The sequence below is a fragment of the Poecile atricapillus genome, chromosome 2 (genome assembly GCF_030490865.1).
Source record: "Poecile atricapillus isolate bPoeAtr1 chromosome 2, bPoeAtr1.hap1, whole genome shotgun sequence".
NCBI lineage: Eukaryota > Metazoa > Chordata > Aves > Passeriformes > Paridae > Poecile > Poecile atricapillus.
This window is the reverse complement of record NC_081250.1, coordinates 119,760,706-119,774,380: the sequence shown is the minus strand read 5'-3', so window position 1 is coordinate 119,774,380 and position 13,675 is coordinate 119,760,706. Positions and strand designations below refer to the sequence as shown.

At 37.9% G+C, this 13,675-nt stretch overlaps 1 protein-coding gene across 1 annotated transcript in view; it reads left to right on the top strand.

Moving 5' to 3' along the window:
* Nucleotides 1–11,482, top strand: part of CPA6 (carboxypeptidase A6) — an 84,317-nt gene extending 72,835 nt beyond the window's left edge. The window contains exons 9-11 of the mRNA XM_058831889.1: nucleotides 3,557–3,759; nucleotides 8,391–8,475; nucleotides 9,811–11,482. Coding sequence (XP_058687872.1) covers nucleotides 3,557–3,759; nucleotides 8,391–8,475; nucleotides 9,811–9,998 — 476 coding nt within the window. The 3' untranslated portion in view covers nucleotides 9,999–11,482. The remainder of the gene's footprint in view (nucleotides 1–3,556; nucleotides 3,760–8,390; nucleotides 8,476–9,810) is intronic.
* Nucleotides 11,483–13,675: the final 2,193 nt, after the last annotated feature.

Genomic DNA, 13,675 nt, shown 5'->3' with positions numbered 1-13,675 from the left:
ACTGTACAGTCTGGCTTTGCACAGCTGGATTCTTTAAGTAGGGTTTTGAGAGCTGTAAGGATAAAAGTGAATGTGAGCAGATGCATACATTCAATCCAGTATGGACCCGTGAAATTTGCTTCAAATTGTTTTCAACTCTACCCACTCTAAGGAGAGGACTGAGACAGAAGCATTTACAGAAAGCCTGTGTTAGTTGAGAAACTCTCTGTTAGAGAAGACAAGCCCAGGGATGCTATCACAATCTTTAAGGCAATTTTACACGGCAAAAACAACATAAAAATGAACCAGTCCTGCATCACTGTTACCACTATTCACTTAAGTGCATAAGCCACAACTGCAGGTATTTTTTGTGGACACCCATTTACTGTTCAGAAGATAGCCATTGGCATAACTGGAATGATCAGTTCTCTTATAGCGTGTTGAGAGATGTGTGTTAGGTACCTATCAGTGCAAAATTAATACCCACTGCATTTTCTTTCTAGTTCTAATTAATTTTTCTTGTGTTCCTCCTCCCTCTTCCTCATACCAAGCCACTGTATTAAAACACATTTTTTATTCAGTCCTAAAAATGTTTGCTTAGTTTTCATTCAAAATATTTTTTCTAGGCTTAGTGAAACTCACACGTGTTGTGTGTTGTAATCCCTTACTTGTTGCATTTCTCCCCTGCACTGAACATGAAGGACAGGTCCCTACCCCAAGTTTTAAAAATAAAAATTCTTTCAAGTCTGCTTGTCATCCCAACAAGCACATGCTCTGCTTCCTGCTTTGGACCCCAAAGTCTGTCTGATTGTCTGTTTTGATGGAGAATAAAAAGGTCTTTCATGAACTGGGCTGACTGGTACTCAGATGATCCTAACCAGTCACCTGGTGTTCTCTTTAATATCTGACATTAGATGAGTCAGAGAAGAATCTGGATCATATCACACTTTGAGCCTTGCGTAATCATGGTGTGTTTAACATTTAAAACCGCATGTGCTTCTAAAAACCTTTACATTCAGTTCAGTCGCACTTAGAGTTTTCAGACAGGCTTGGACTTCACAGTGGGGCTTCCAGGCAGGAGTGCTGTGGCAGACTCTGGCCTCAGCAAAGCCACCACACACTATCAGCAGTGAGCTAGTCAGTGCTGATAGCACAGCATCCCATCTGCTTTCCTCTTCCTTTCTAGTGCAGGACTTTGATGTAAGCTTTATGACTCTCTAGGGACCAAGCAAAGGGCCATATCACTGCTAGATTTCATGTTGCAGCAACCTGTACTGAAAACAGTGCACACAAATTGCACACAGACCCACATGAATACTGGCAGCAAGAACTCTAGGTAGAAATGCTCCTTGCAGTATACATATATGTGCAATAACTAGTACAGTGGTTTAATGATAATGAAATAATAGCAACTTTAAAGCAAGTAATGAGCTACTTAGAATTAATTTAAGTCATAGGGCAAATATAGGTAAAACGGTTGCATCCAAATTCCCAGGAGAGCAACAGCGGGAGTTAAAATTTCCAGCACATCAATAATGTGAGCACAATACTGTGCTCACTGAGGACAGTATCCCACACTGGCAGAAGCGGCTGCAAGAAGTTTGAAATTCATGCTCCAACACTTTCATCCTCTCAGTCTTCATTCTGTACCAAAGCACCAGTTTTATCAGTCTTGGCACACATTTCCTTCGTTCATTGCGTCTCATGATGGATGTTAGAGGATACTTGTCCTCCCCCAGTACAGTATCAGGTACAAAAATAAGGCAGCATGGTAACATTTTACACAATTCCATTTGTTTCTCATGACTGTAACTTAGAAATGTCTTTTTTCATTCTTGAGTTACTTTAAAAGAACTTCCAGTATGAAAATTGAGCATATCCTTACATTATCCAAGGACACCATGGAAACCTCCTCTTTATTACCAGCCAGCATCTCTTAAGGTAAAGCATTAACTACATCTGGGATGGCACATGGCTCACCATAATAGGCTGAACAGTTTAGAGAGGTTTTTTTCCTTCCCTAGAAGTCTCTAAAGTGAGCCATATTTTACCATTGGGTCATTTTACCATCATTTTACCACCATAGGAATCCACTGTTTAGTAACAGTGTTATCCATTGCCGAGACAGAATATACAACACCGGAACAGGAGATGAAGTATCCATAAAAAAATTAAAAAAAAAAAAAAGGCTCTGGAGACTGTTAAATAGCTCTCCTGTAGCTATATTATCTGAAAAGAAATCGAGGCAGAGTGCTCTTGGGATTTGGATGACTTGGTGGCCATCTGTTCTGCATGGAGAAGACCATCTGCCCTCTCTATAACCCTTCCATATCCACTGTGATCCAAGCACTAATAGATTTTGAAATCCCCACCTGTGGCCATTGCATGGTAGCCTCAATTTTCATCTTACAATCTTACAAATGAAACTGCAGCATGAAATTCTTCCACTTTTTTTTTTTTTTTTGGCATTAGGTTGATTGCATAACCCTGTTTTAGTTGATATCATTATGCCTTCTCACACATGTCTCTTTTTTTATTAATTGAAGGTGGCAGTACTTACTACACAAAGGAAAGCTAATAAAACACTGTTGTTGTAAGTCCCTGATGGCTCCAGGGAAGTTTGCAAACCAACTATTATTATTCTGCAGGTCAATGTAAATTGTGTGGTATTTTGAAATTGCAGCAGATAAAAGAGCAGAGTAGATTTGCATAAATATTGTTCTTTTAGGCCCAGGCCCTAAGCTGTAAATGAGACGATGGCTTGGATCCAGAATTGCTAAATTATAAAGGAGCTACTACCACATCTCTTTTTCTAAGTTTCGTCTTTCAGTACCTCATGGGATATTATATGTAGGTTACTGTTGTGCAGCTTGCTGCCACCTGAGCAGGTTGACATAAAGATATCCTCAAAACTGAACCCCTGCCCCAAACTTGAAGCAAAGTTAGGGCCTGTGTGAATTGAGGTGATTTCTATTTTAGCTGACTGAGCGGTCATCCCATATAGCTTTTGTTTTGTTGGGTTTTTTTTCCCACAAGGTTTGCAGGGGTGAAAATAGACAGGAGTCAGGAACTATTATGTTTTTAAGATAATCCCTGTTGAAGTTGTCAACAGCCTCCTCACCAAATATCAATTAATGCAAACCCAGCACATTTGCCTACCATTGTAACCACCATTGTAGCAGGTAATAGATTAAAAGCTGTAAAAGGCTAGATTTGTCCTGGCAGTGACTAATGAAAGAGGTATAGCTCTCTGATTTCAAATAGACCAACTGAGACCCATCAATAGTTTTAATACAATGAAGTCAGGTTCTCGTTTTCAGTTTGAAAGAATGTATCCTCTGGGGAGAATTGTGTGTAGTTGGCCAAATGGGAGCTTGGTGTGTCTACCAGATGAGCAAGCAGATTGCTGCACTGAGGTCTCCTAGGCTCATGCCCATCAGGCACAAGAAAGCAATTGAATTTGTTTATTGCTTTTCACGCTTTTGCACATGGGCCAAAAGAGGTTGAGCCAGAAGCTGAGCCTTGGAATTTCTCTGTGATTGCTCACCACCAACTAACTTTCTCTTTCAACATCTAGACGAAGGTGCTTCATTACACCCATGTGATGACACTTATTGTGGTCCTTTTCCTGAGTCTGAACCTGAAGTAAAGGCTGTTGCTCATTTTCTTCGCAAACACCGGAAACAAATAAAAGCCTATTTGTCCTTCCATGCATATGCACAGATGCTGCTGTACCCTTACTCCTACAAATATGCAACCATTCCAAACTTCAACTGTGTGGTAAGTATATTAAAACTTGGAGAATATGCTCCTCTGTATATTTTTTCATACATTTTGTTTTGAGAGGAGACTTGTTTCTTCAATACTTTGTGCATATATAATATTGAGTAGTATTTATTCTGGACCCACTTGCAATCACATTTCTGGTTATATAACCTTCACTCACCAGGAGTCAGGGGTAATTTGATTAAAATGGGGTCATGCCTTTTATCCATCAGTGCCTTTAAATTACTTTATAGGAAAAATCCCTAAGTTTTAATTATAGTTATTATAATTTTATTTAATTAACTGTAATGGGAATTTCATAGTTAGGTCCTTGGGCATCTAGCCGAAATTCTGTCTCTTCATGCACAGAACTTAAACACTAGGAGCACAAAGAAAATAATCTTCAATATTTTGAACAAAATAAAATTGAAACTGTTTATCAATTCAATGAGGAATCTCTTAGATTTCACCAAAATTAAACCTTCAATTGCACTATGTATAATTCAGGTCAGACATAGTGTTTTTAACCCTTTTAGACAAGCAGGTAATTTAAACCAGAAGCTTGTGTATATCAGAAAAATAAATTAACGAGAGCACATTTTTTGATGTAAGCCTATTGATTCACAGATGAGTACATTTCATGTATTCCATGCTCATCCAAATGCAGAACTATTCCCTCTGATTGCAGTCTGAGGTCTGTTTTTGCCAGCCTCCTGTTCATAAACACCCCCCCTTATGGCATATTCTCTGAGCGATACGTGGCAAAGCTTTGCTCTCTGCTCCTGCTCACAGACCCACATTGTACCAACCAGTTGCAAGCCTCTCTCTTTCACCCTCAGTCCTGACTAAAATTACATTTTCCATTTATCTCCTATTTTGACCTTGAAAGTTGCAGTGACTTTTAACTTGCTGGTTTAAGCTAGTTTTCTCCAAAGCAGCTTAACTGCACCTTAGATTTATCCTGTGCAGAATAAATTATGTTGTCAGTCCCTGGGGCTTCACTGAAGGTTCACTCAGCTGTTCCCTCAAGGGGCTGAGCAGCTAGAACTCCACAAACTAAACTCTCTTCGTAAGCTTATTTCTGTTGAGACATTTAATTTCAGTAGCTACTAAACATTCTTCTGTCTGATGCCATTCCTGTGAAACAGAGCAAATTAGAGGTTAACTAAGCAGCCAGAGGAGGTAAAAATATGAGACTTGTGGGGACTGACCACCAAACCCTGTACTGACTGTGTATAAATTTATGGGGTTTTTTTATTCTACCTTCACACTCTTTTGGGGAACAGCAAGGAGAAAGGAATTCTCCAAGTGAATCGATGACTATTTAGTTAGCAAAAAAACATAGACTGGGAATTTAAAATCATAGGTTCTCATTCCTTTGAAGATCAGCAGGTGCAAGCATATTTTTTTTAAGAACAGACAATAGAGATGAAGGTAAAGACGTAGTGTTGGGAAGAATCAGCAACTTCTCTGCACGTATATAATTATTGGGTATCTGACTAAAATGTCCAGAATAATATAAGGCAATAGCAGATGCTATAGATAGGAAATTCATTGTAAGAAGAAGGAAGATTTATCTGAGAGTTTTCACACACACCAATATATTTTGTTGTTCTTGTTGCTTAAGGGATCATTCCACTCTGAGATGGGACATAACTGCCCCTCAGCTCGTAAACATTTTGCCTTTCCACCCATCGCTTTTAGACCAAAGGATGCCCAATTTTGATGTTTAGCAGGTGTTCTTCAGGTTTGCAAGACTTTGGATCAGGCTTCTCAACAGTGAGAGTGGAGCACAGACCTAAAGGAAACCAAAAAAATACACTATTTTAAACAATTCCCATGGGCAAATGGAAGCCAAATACCAATTCTAAATATCTTGTCAGTATTTGAGCTTCATACTTCTTTTCATTGCAGTTGGTCAAAAACAAGAGGGAGGTTGAAATAAAAACTGAAGTAATTTCCTCTTTTTATAAAAACTCATATATAAAACTCATTATAGGCATCATAGTGAAAATTAAGGGAATACTTGTTGCTTATTTATTTGTGTGTTTTAATACTTGCCTACAACCAAAGGTTCCATCACCTGGTGGCTCATAAATGTACAGTATTTTATATTTTCAGTCTCAAAAATGATGACTTAGGCTGAGGTTTCAGATTCTCCAGTTCTCTTGGAAATTGCAGTGAGCTGGAAAGTGATAGATCTCTGTTTCCTGACATGGATGGAACAAGCATTGTTGATCTACATGGGCTGTGTACAGTGGAAAACAGTAGGACCCCAGATGCATAGCACATAAATAGCTTTTGGTGCTTACAGTGGGCTACAATTAATTCTGAGCAGAAGAAAAGCTGTTTCTGTCTGGGTCAGATCATTCTAGTGAGCTGTCAGTTACCATTTCAATTAAAGTGTTCAATTATTCAGAGCTGCTTTGAAACTGGAGAGCTGTGTACTGATCACAACATGCATATTCTCTTCTAATTTAAGCACAACCCTCTTATTAACACTCTCCTGAAATCTGTTCTTTTAAGATGCTTAAAATGAAAGTACTCTTTTAGATTGAAAAAAACACCAGCAGAAACACACATCCATCTCAAGAGTTTTAAGTTTCACCTGATTTTCATCCATTTTCTTCCTGCACTGTCATTTGCCTTAGTGTTTGCAGTGAACTTATATGGCATGACGGAGTTTGTGTACATCTTTGCAAAAATCTGGTAATTTTATGTGGCATTTTCTGCTTGAGGGTGTTCAAAGACTGGTTGCGTGAATTTATTTAGGATCCAACCTGCACAGTATGATGCAGTTGAGAACTGTCCCTTTTTGGGGCACATGGCTTTAACAGTGAAAGCCAGCTGCATGTTCACAGTGCCCAGGGATGCATGCCCACATGGAGGACATGGATTTGGGATGGCCCTGGTCTGACCTCCAGATAGTTTCTGCCTCTGCACAGAACAGTGACCTCACACTGCCACCCTGCCACCCTCACAGGGTCCAACAACTCCAACTCCATCACGGGTCTTGTGTGTCACAACTCAGAGGTCAAGAACTCCAATTCTTCTGGAGGAAGAGTGCCAAGTGACAGCACTTCTCCCTTCTCCCACAGGACAGGCCCTTCTCATCTTCGGTTTTAGGGTGAATCAGAGGTTAGCCCTTACACTGGTTGACAGCCACATCCCAGCCCTGCAGAAGTTCCAGCTACACTGAGTTAAGTTGTCCTTGCTTCCACACACTCTCGTGGAGGTGGCAAGAGGTCGAGCTGAAAAGGTCACAGTCTCCAGCACCCTTGTCCTGCTAAACAAGCAAAAATCCTGGTTGTGCCTAACAAATTTTTGTAATGAAGTAAAAATGTCCTTTTGCATTTGCTAAGAGGAGTTACTGTGTAAAATAAACTCTCCAAAGCTCTACCTGCACATCAGGAAGTGAAAATGAACTTATTTTTGTTTCCGGAATGACATTTAAAGCCGTTTTCTCTGGCTTCTCTACTTGGACAGACAAAGCCTGCATGGGTCAGACCAAGGATTAAGTCAGAATCCCAACTACTGACAAGGGCAAACAAGTGGAAGGTTAGGAAAAACATATAAATGGAAAAGCAAGTATAGGGTAATCCTTCCCCAGTGTATTAATTTTGTGCGTGATGAATAACAAGGTAAAGACTCAGTTAATGAAAACTTGTATAAACCAAACAAACTTTCTGTTCAAGGAAATAAATCAACTAAAACCACCATTGCAGCTTAACACAGTGGTTCAAAGTCCAGAGTTTCTAGCTCCAAACAATTTCCTGTTTTCGATAGAGAGATGGTTATGTTTTCTCAACCTTCATTGCATCTTTACCAATATATTTTTCTTTGGGGTAATACTCATTTTCCTTTTGAATATGTGCATCCTTTCCGTGTGTTTCGATGCACTATCCATATGTGACTCTCAGAATTTTCCATGGGCCAGGCCTTCTTCCCACAGTTTCACAGGATGAACCATGAACCTCCTAAACAGCCTTTCAGCCACAAGCTGTTGCAATGTAGGCACTGATTTCCCCTGTACAGGACTGAAATCACATTTCTGAAATAGTGGAAGGAGCTCCCTAAGACTACATCATCAGGCCCCAGAGAAAGTTAGACCAGCAGTGAACATTTACCTGCTGATCAGAGATTCAGGAGTGGAACTTGTCTCCTTCCTTCTTCCCACTCTGCTCATTGAACTACTGTGAGTGTCAACAAGACATCATTTCTCTTTCACAAGCCCAGCAGAGACAAGGTTTAGTGAACTGGAAATTCCTCTTCAGAAAATGCGTGCACGCCTTTTAAACTGCATAAAAAAAGAGATTATTTAATCTCATGGTTTTACATGTCAGCTAAATTTGTCATGTCGCTAAATTGACATATATACCTATAATTACAAATACTTAACATCTGATCACTCATGGTGCAGTGAGCTCTTTTATGCCATGAAAAAAAACCAAACCAAGTTTTTCAGGGAATTGCTGTCATTAAAAATAAATAATGCATTTATCCTTTGCAGTCATTTTAACTTAGCTGCCATGGACTCATGGAGCACAGCATTGCACCGGAGGGCAATGATCCATTGACTCAGGTTCCAGTCACAACAGAGTATTTAATTCAAAGTCTAATTTATGTGTTTGTTTTCTCCTCCCCAGGAATCAGCAGCCTATAATGCTGTTAACGCTCTTCAATCAGCCTATGGTGTAAGATACAGATATGGCCCTGCATCCAGCACTTTGTGTAAGTTTCCCTCTGCAGGTTTGTGACTTTAACCTTCCTACAGTAAGAAGGAAAATACCCTTATTATAACAAAGAATGAAAACACAATTTAAAATGATCTTTGTTCTGGTTTTGGATTGTGAGGAAGGCAGAAGAAAGTTTTGCAACTGATTCGGTCAGTTGATTGCAGTAAGATTAATTCAACTGATGCAATAAAAGAGATTGAAATGCAACACACTTGAGAGTCAAAAGCCAGCAAATAACATATTCATACCATATAAAACTGTGGGTTTTTTAAAAAGAAAAACGAAGATCTTGAAAACCGTATCTTTATCAGATACTGTAAATGCACGACTAAGTTGTAACAGCACTTGTCAGGCAAGTTCTCTGTAGAGAGGTAAAAGAAAAAGAAGTTCAAAAGGTTTTAACAAGACACTTTTTTTTCTTTACTGAAATCTTGAGGTCTGAATGCCATGGCTAATCATAACAGACATTGAAAAAGTGAAAAGCTAAAGACTTTACAGAAGTAACCTCTTGCATCTCCTCTGCCACTGCTGTGTTTCAGCTACAGTTCCACTTATCATGGGCCTCCATCTCACAGCATAGTCATCATCTTGTGCTCATTACACTGCACTGCTCATTACACACTCAGTCACTATGTCAAAGGAAAAGCAGTGTGAGTTAATGCCAGAATTGCACAGATTACAGCAGGCCACGTGAGAGATGCATCTGTATAGAAAAGTGTGTCTTGGGTAATTAACATATGGAGATAATGAAAGCATAAGCAGCACACTTCCTCAGGAAGGTTTGTTAATATTAGACACCAACTATGCAAACGTTCTCATGCTGTGAGGAAATGGTGAGAAAGTAAAACAAATGAAAAGAATTTTGAAAGCATTTTAAAAAGATGGTAGATTACTTTATCAGCTTTCCCTCTTCTCACTGCAAATGAATTTCCTAAAAAACCCAATTTAAACTTAGGAGCATGCAGAGCTCTCCAGTCCAGCTGGGACATCTTTGTGGAAAGAAAGCTTCTGACTGCTCACATGGAGACAAGAACAGTTTGAGGCTTTATTCTAGATACTCTCTTTTATTAAAGGTTTGCTGTACACAAAGCAGTTACAATATTTTTTCCTATTAAAATGAAGGGTCTAATCCATATAGTGTTGAGCACATTTCACTGGGTGCTGGGTGCTCATACTATTCTCTGAAGACTGTTCAGGATCAGGGCAAGCAAGAGCTGGAGTTGCAAGTATACTGAGTCCCAGAGACAAAATGCCACACTAACCCTCTGGTGATTTCAGAATGACCTTGATTTAATATTTTTTAATGCTTTCTCTGAATTGCCTCTTTCAGATGTGAGTTCTGGCAGCTCTATGGACTGGGCCTACAAAAATGGCATCCCGTATGCTTTTGCATTTGAGCTGCGTGACACTGGCCATTTTGGATTTTTGCTTCCTGAAATGCTGATCAAACCAACCTGCACAGAGACCATGCTTGCAGTTAAAAATATAACTCTTCACTTGCTGAAGAAATGTAATTGAGAGGGACTTCTAAGAGCTGGAAGTAACCATTTTACTCCTAGTGCTGATGCCTTTCAGTGTGTTCAGTTGCCATTCTAAACTTGTCCACTTCAGAAATCTAGAAGCTAATGGGAAATGTGATATTGTTTCTTCCAAATTAACTTAGTGGAAAACGGAAAAACATCATTTAATATCTGCTTGTCTAAGGTCCATAAAGTTGATATGCTGACTTAGGTACTAGTTTGGTGCAAAATAGTTTCTACCTTTTGCAATAAAACTGTAATTCTGCAATTTCAGTGAGGCTGGTCCAAAAATAAAGTGTTCCAGACCTTATACCTTTCCCTAATATGCAGACTTCTCGTGGGGTCTCTCAAACCATGGGATAAATTCATGTAAATATACCCTGTGATCCAACACAGGCCTGTATCTACAGCAATAAATGCCTCATAGTGGCAGCTGGCTGCATTGCAAGTGGCAGTGTGGCTTCCTTCTGCGTGTATATGTACATCCATACTACATATATGCACTTTTGTGATTTTTTTTTTTTCATATTATGCAATAATTTGAACCAAGGTTTCTTTTAACTGTTCAGAGAAATCTACTTTCAAATGTAGATTGGACTCAAAATCAACATATTGTCTTTGAAAATGTAATTTTCCTAGTGATGCGTAAGAATTATAATGAAATACTGTTGAGATGGACAATATTCTGCTTTATGGAGAGACAAAGCAACTTGCCATGACTTGGAACTTGAAGCTGGCAGTCGACTGGTGCATCTGGGCTCTGCTGTAGACAGTGAGTGCCCATTTCCACCAGCCAAGGATTTAGCCTTAAACTGTAATTAACTAATGTTTTATTTATCGATATTCTTGCAGTGAGTTCTGTGGCTCTTTGGCTATGTGGTTCTTCTTCCTGGAAGTTGTATTTTTTTTGCATGTTTTAAAGGAATTAATAAATTTTTAATGGATTCTTAAGTGAGCCAGAGGTGAAGGTAGAAGCCTTACAGCTGAAATAAATTGAATAAGCACCATGTTTGAAAGAATAATGAAAGCACAGAGAAGGTAACAACATGTTGATGGATTTTTAGGACTTTTAAAATACTATTTTTTTTATCTTATTATATCTGCAGAAGTATATATTTGACTTTATTAATTTTGAATTTAATCTTATGCCACTACATATTAACTAAAACATATTTGTTAATAAAATTGTCAAAGACTTTTGAAGTATTATTCATATTTTACTTAAGTGTTAAAGTGCAAGTATGTAACAATTTTACCTATCTGCAAAACATTCCTGATGATAAGGATGAAGAATTTAAAAAACATACATCTTCTCTAAAATAAGCACTTGAACTTAGCACATGGGCAATCTTTGTAAGTCTTATAAGGGAAGTATTGTATTTAATTAAGAGTATCATTGTTTTCAGGACTGCAAAAGGCAATCAGTGAGCAAAGATGACAGAATTGCATTCTATTTGTAATAACATTTTGTTAATAAATGTGTTTATTTTACACAAGTTTCTGAAGGCTTGTTCAGATTTCTTTAATTCAGATTTGTTTGAATAACATAAGTTTCTAATCTGCTTTATTAAACATCTAGGGGACAGAAGCTCTCAAAATAGTAATTTCCAATTGCTCATGACTATAACAATTAAATATTTTGAAGACAGCAATAACTGTCTTTTGCTATGCACAGATTCCTGACCAATGGTCTTGATAGCAGTATAAATTATTAGCACCAATCATTATGTGTTATTCTGAATTTAGGTGACAAGATTGAACTTATTACAAAGACATAAGAGACTGAAGAAGAGAATGAATGAGGGATGTCTAATTAGCATGAGGCAAATTTACCTCTGAATTGCTACAGTACAAGCACGGACTGTAGGCAACCAGATTCTTATGTGATGGTTTGATCCCTGCTCACAGTCCAACAGTTCACCATGTGAAATATTTCAGCTTTATCTTCATACCATTACAGCTCCACTAGTAATGAAAAGTAATTGAACTCTTGGAACAAGAAAGGGAAACAAACAAATATCCTCCTTTAGGTACCAAAATGACCTAACATTTTAGACCTAATTAACCTTCTTGGACAGGAATAACTGCAAGTATTCTTAGATTTATCTAAGAAGCTTTGACATTTAGAAGTACTTGATATCAAACCCTTTCCATGAATAAAGCTACACACCAGTATATGGATGGACCCTGCTTGAATACTAATTTCCAGCAATTTTTACTGACTACAGGACAACAGAATTGAAAGCTGGTTTTGAGAAAAGTGAATTTTTGATCATAGGTACAGTTTATCATTGAACACAATAAAAAGTGCATGAACAGCAAAACACTGTTTAGTAATGCAGTAGTCAAAATCACATAGTGATTATGTGAAATCCAGAAGTTCCACTTCCATTGATTATTGATAGAATAATTACAACCACTTCATGGAAAACAGCATTGTTTGTGGTTTTTTTTTTTTAATAGCTTTAAATTTTTATAAACAAACCTCTGAGATTAATTAATAGGAATAGGTCCATGCCTCTTCAAGTCACCCTTCCCAAAAACAAGCATGACAAATTACATCAAATCATCATTCATGAATTGATAAAAAATTGCCTTTAGAGTTCAAGAAAGTATTGAGCTTTGTTTCAAACCTTGAATAAAGACCACTGCTGCTGGGTGAAGCTCCTTGTGTATTTTCCAGAAATTGCCTCAGAAAGGTCAGTGTATTCGGTCACTCGTAACATATAAAGCCTATGGAAATCTGAAATTCCTTTCTGAGAACTGCAATACCTTTTCCAAAATTTAAATTGGAAGAGTCAAAATGACCTTGAATGCCAACATGCATTTACATCCAGAGCCACTCCACTTGTCTATACAAAACAGAATTGTGCAGATTGAGCTGCCTAATCAAGGACTGCACAAAATAGCCATTGATGGACAATATTGTGTCTAATTTTTAAGGTTGGGAAGAAAGCTTTGTATTTCCTATTGAAAAATAAGCTAGTATTCAACTGTTCCAGTTTATTTCTGTTAAACAATATCTTCTCTTTTTATATTTACATTCATTTTAATGTATGTATTTTAATGTATGTCAAAGAATAAGATACTTGGTAGCATGGGTAGGGTAATAAGTACTTTTGTAAGCACTTTGACCTTTCCTTTGGTTGTGCAAAATTACTACATCGTTTCCATAGTTCACCGTTTTGTTCAGCAGTCACATTCAGTCTCACACATGCATTGGTGCTTCTGAATCCTGTGCCTAAAAGCCACGTATTACCATCTTTAAGCAGTTCTTCAGTGATGGTAAAACACCAGAACATATGCATCTCAGATGCATAGAGATACAACTATCACTCTGCTGTAGGAAATGGAATAAAAGAACAGAAATTTAAATAAATTACAGAAAGAATTTTTAAATATAAACCCCGTGGCATTAGGTACACTTCTTAAAAATCATTTTTAAATGCTCACAACACAAAATAATTTGGAAATTTGTTGGAAATTTCAAAGTCTTCTGTCCACAGAAAATGTAGATTATTTACCATGTGTTTAATGTATGCCTGACTCTCATAATTATTCAGGATAAAAAATTCAAGTCCCAACGGCTGTAATTGCCTTCTCCTTCATTGTGTAGGAGGGAAGCTGTATGTGGAGAGAGCTGCCTTCTGAGTGATTGCATCAATAGATTTTCCA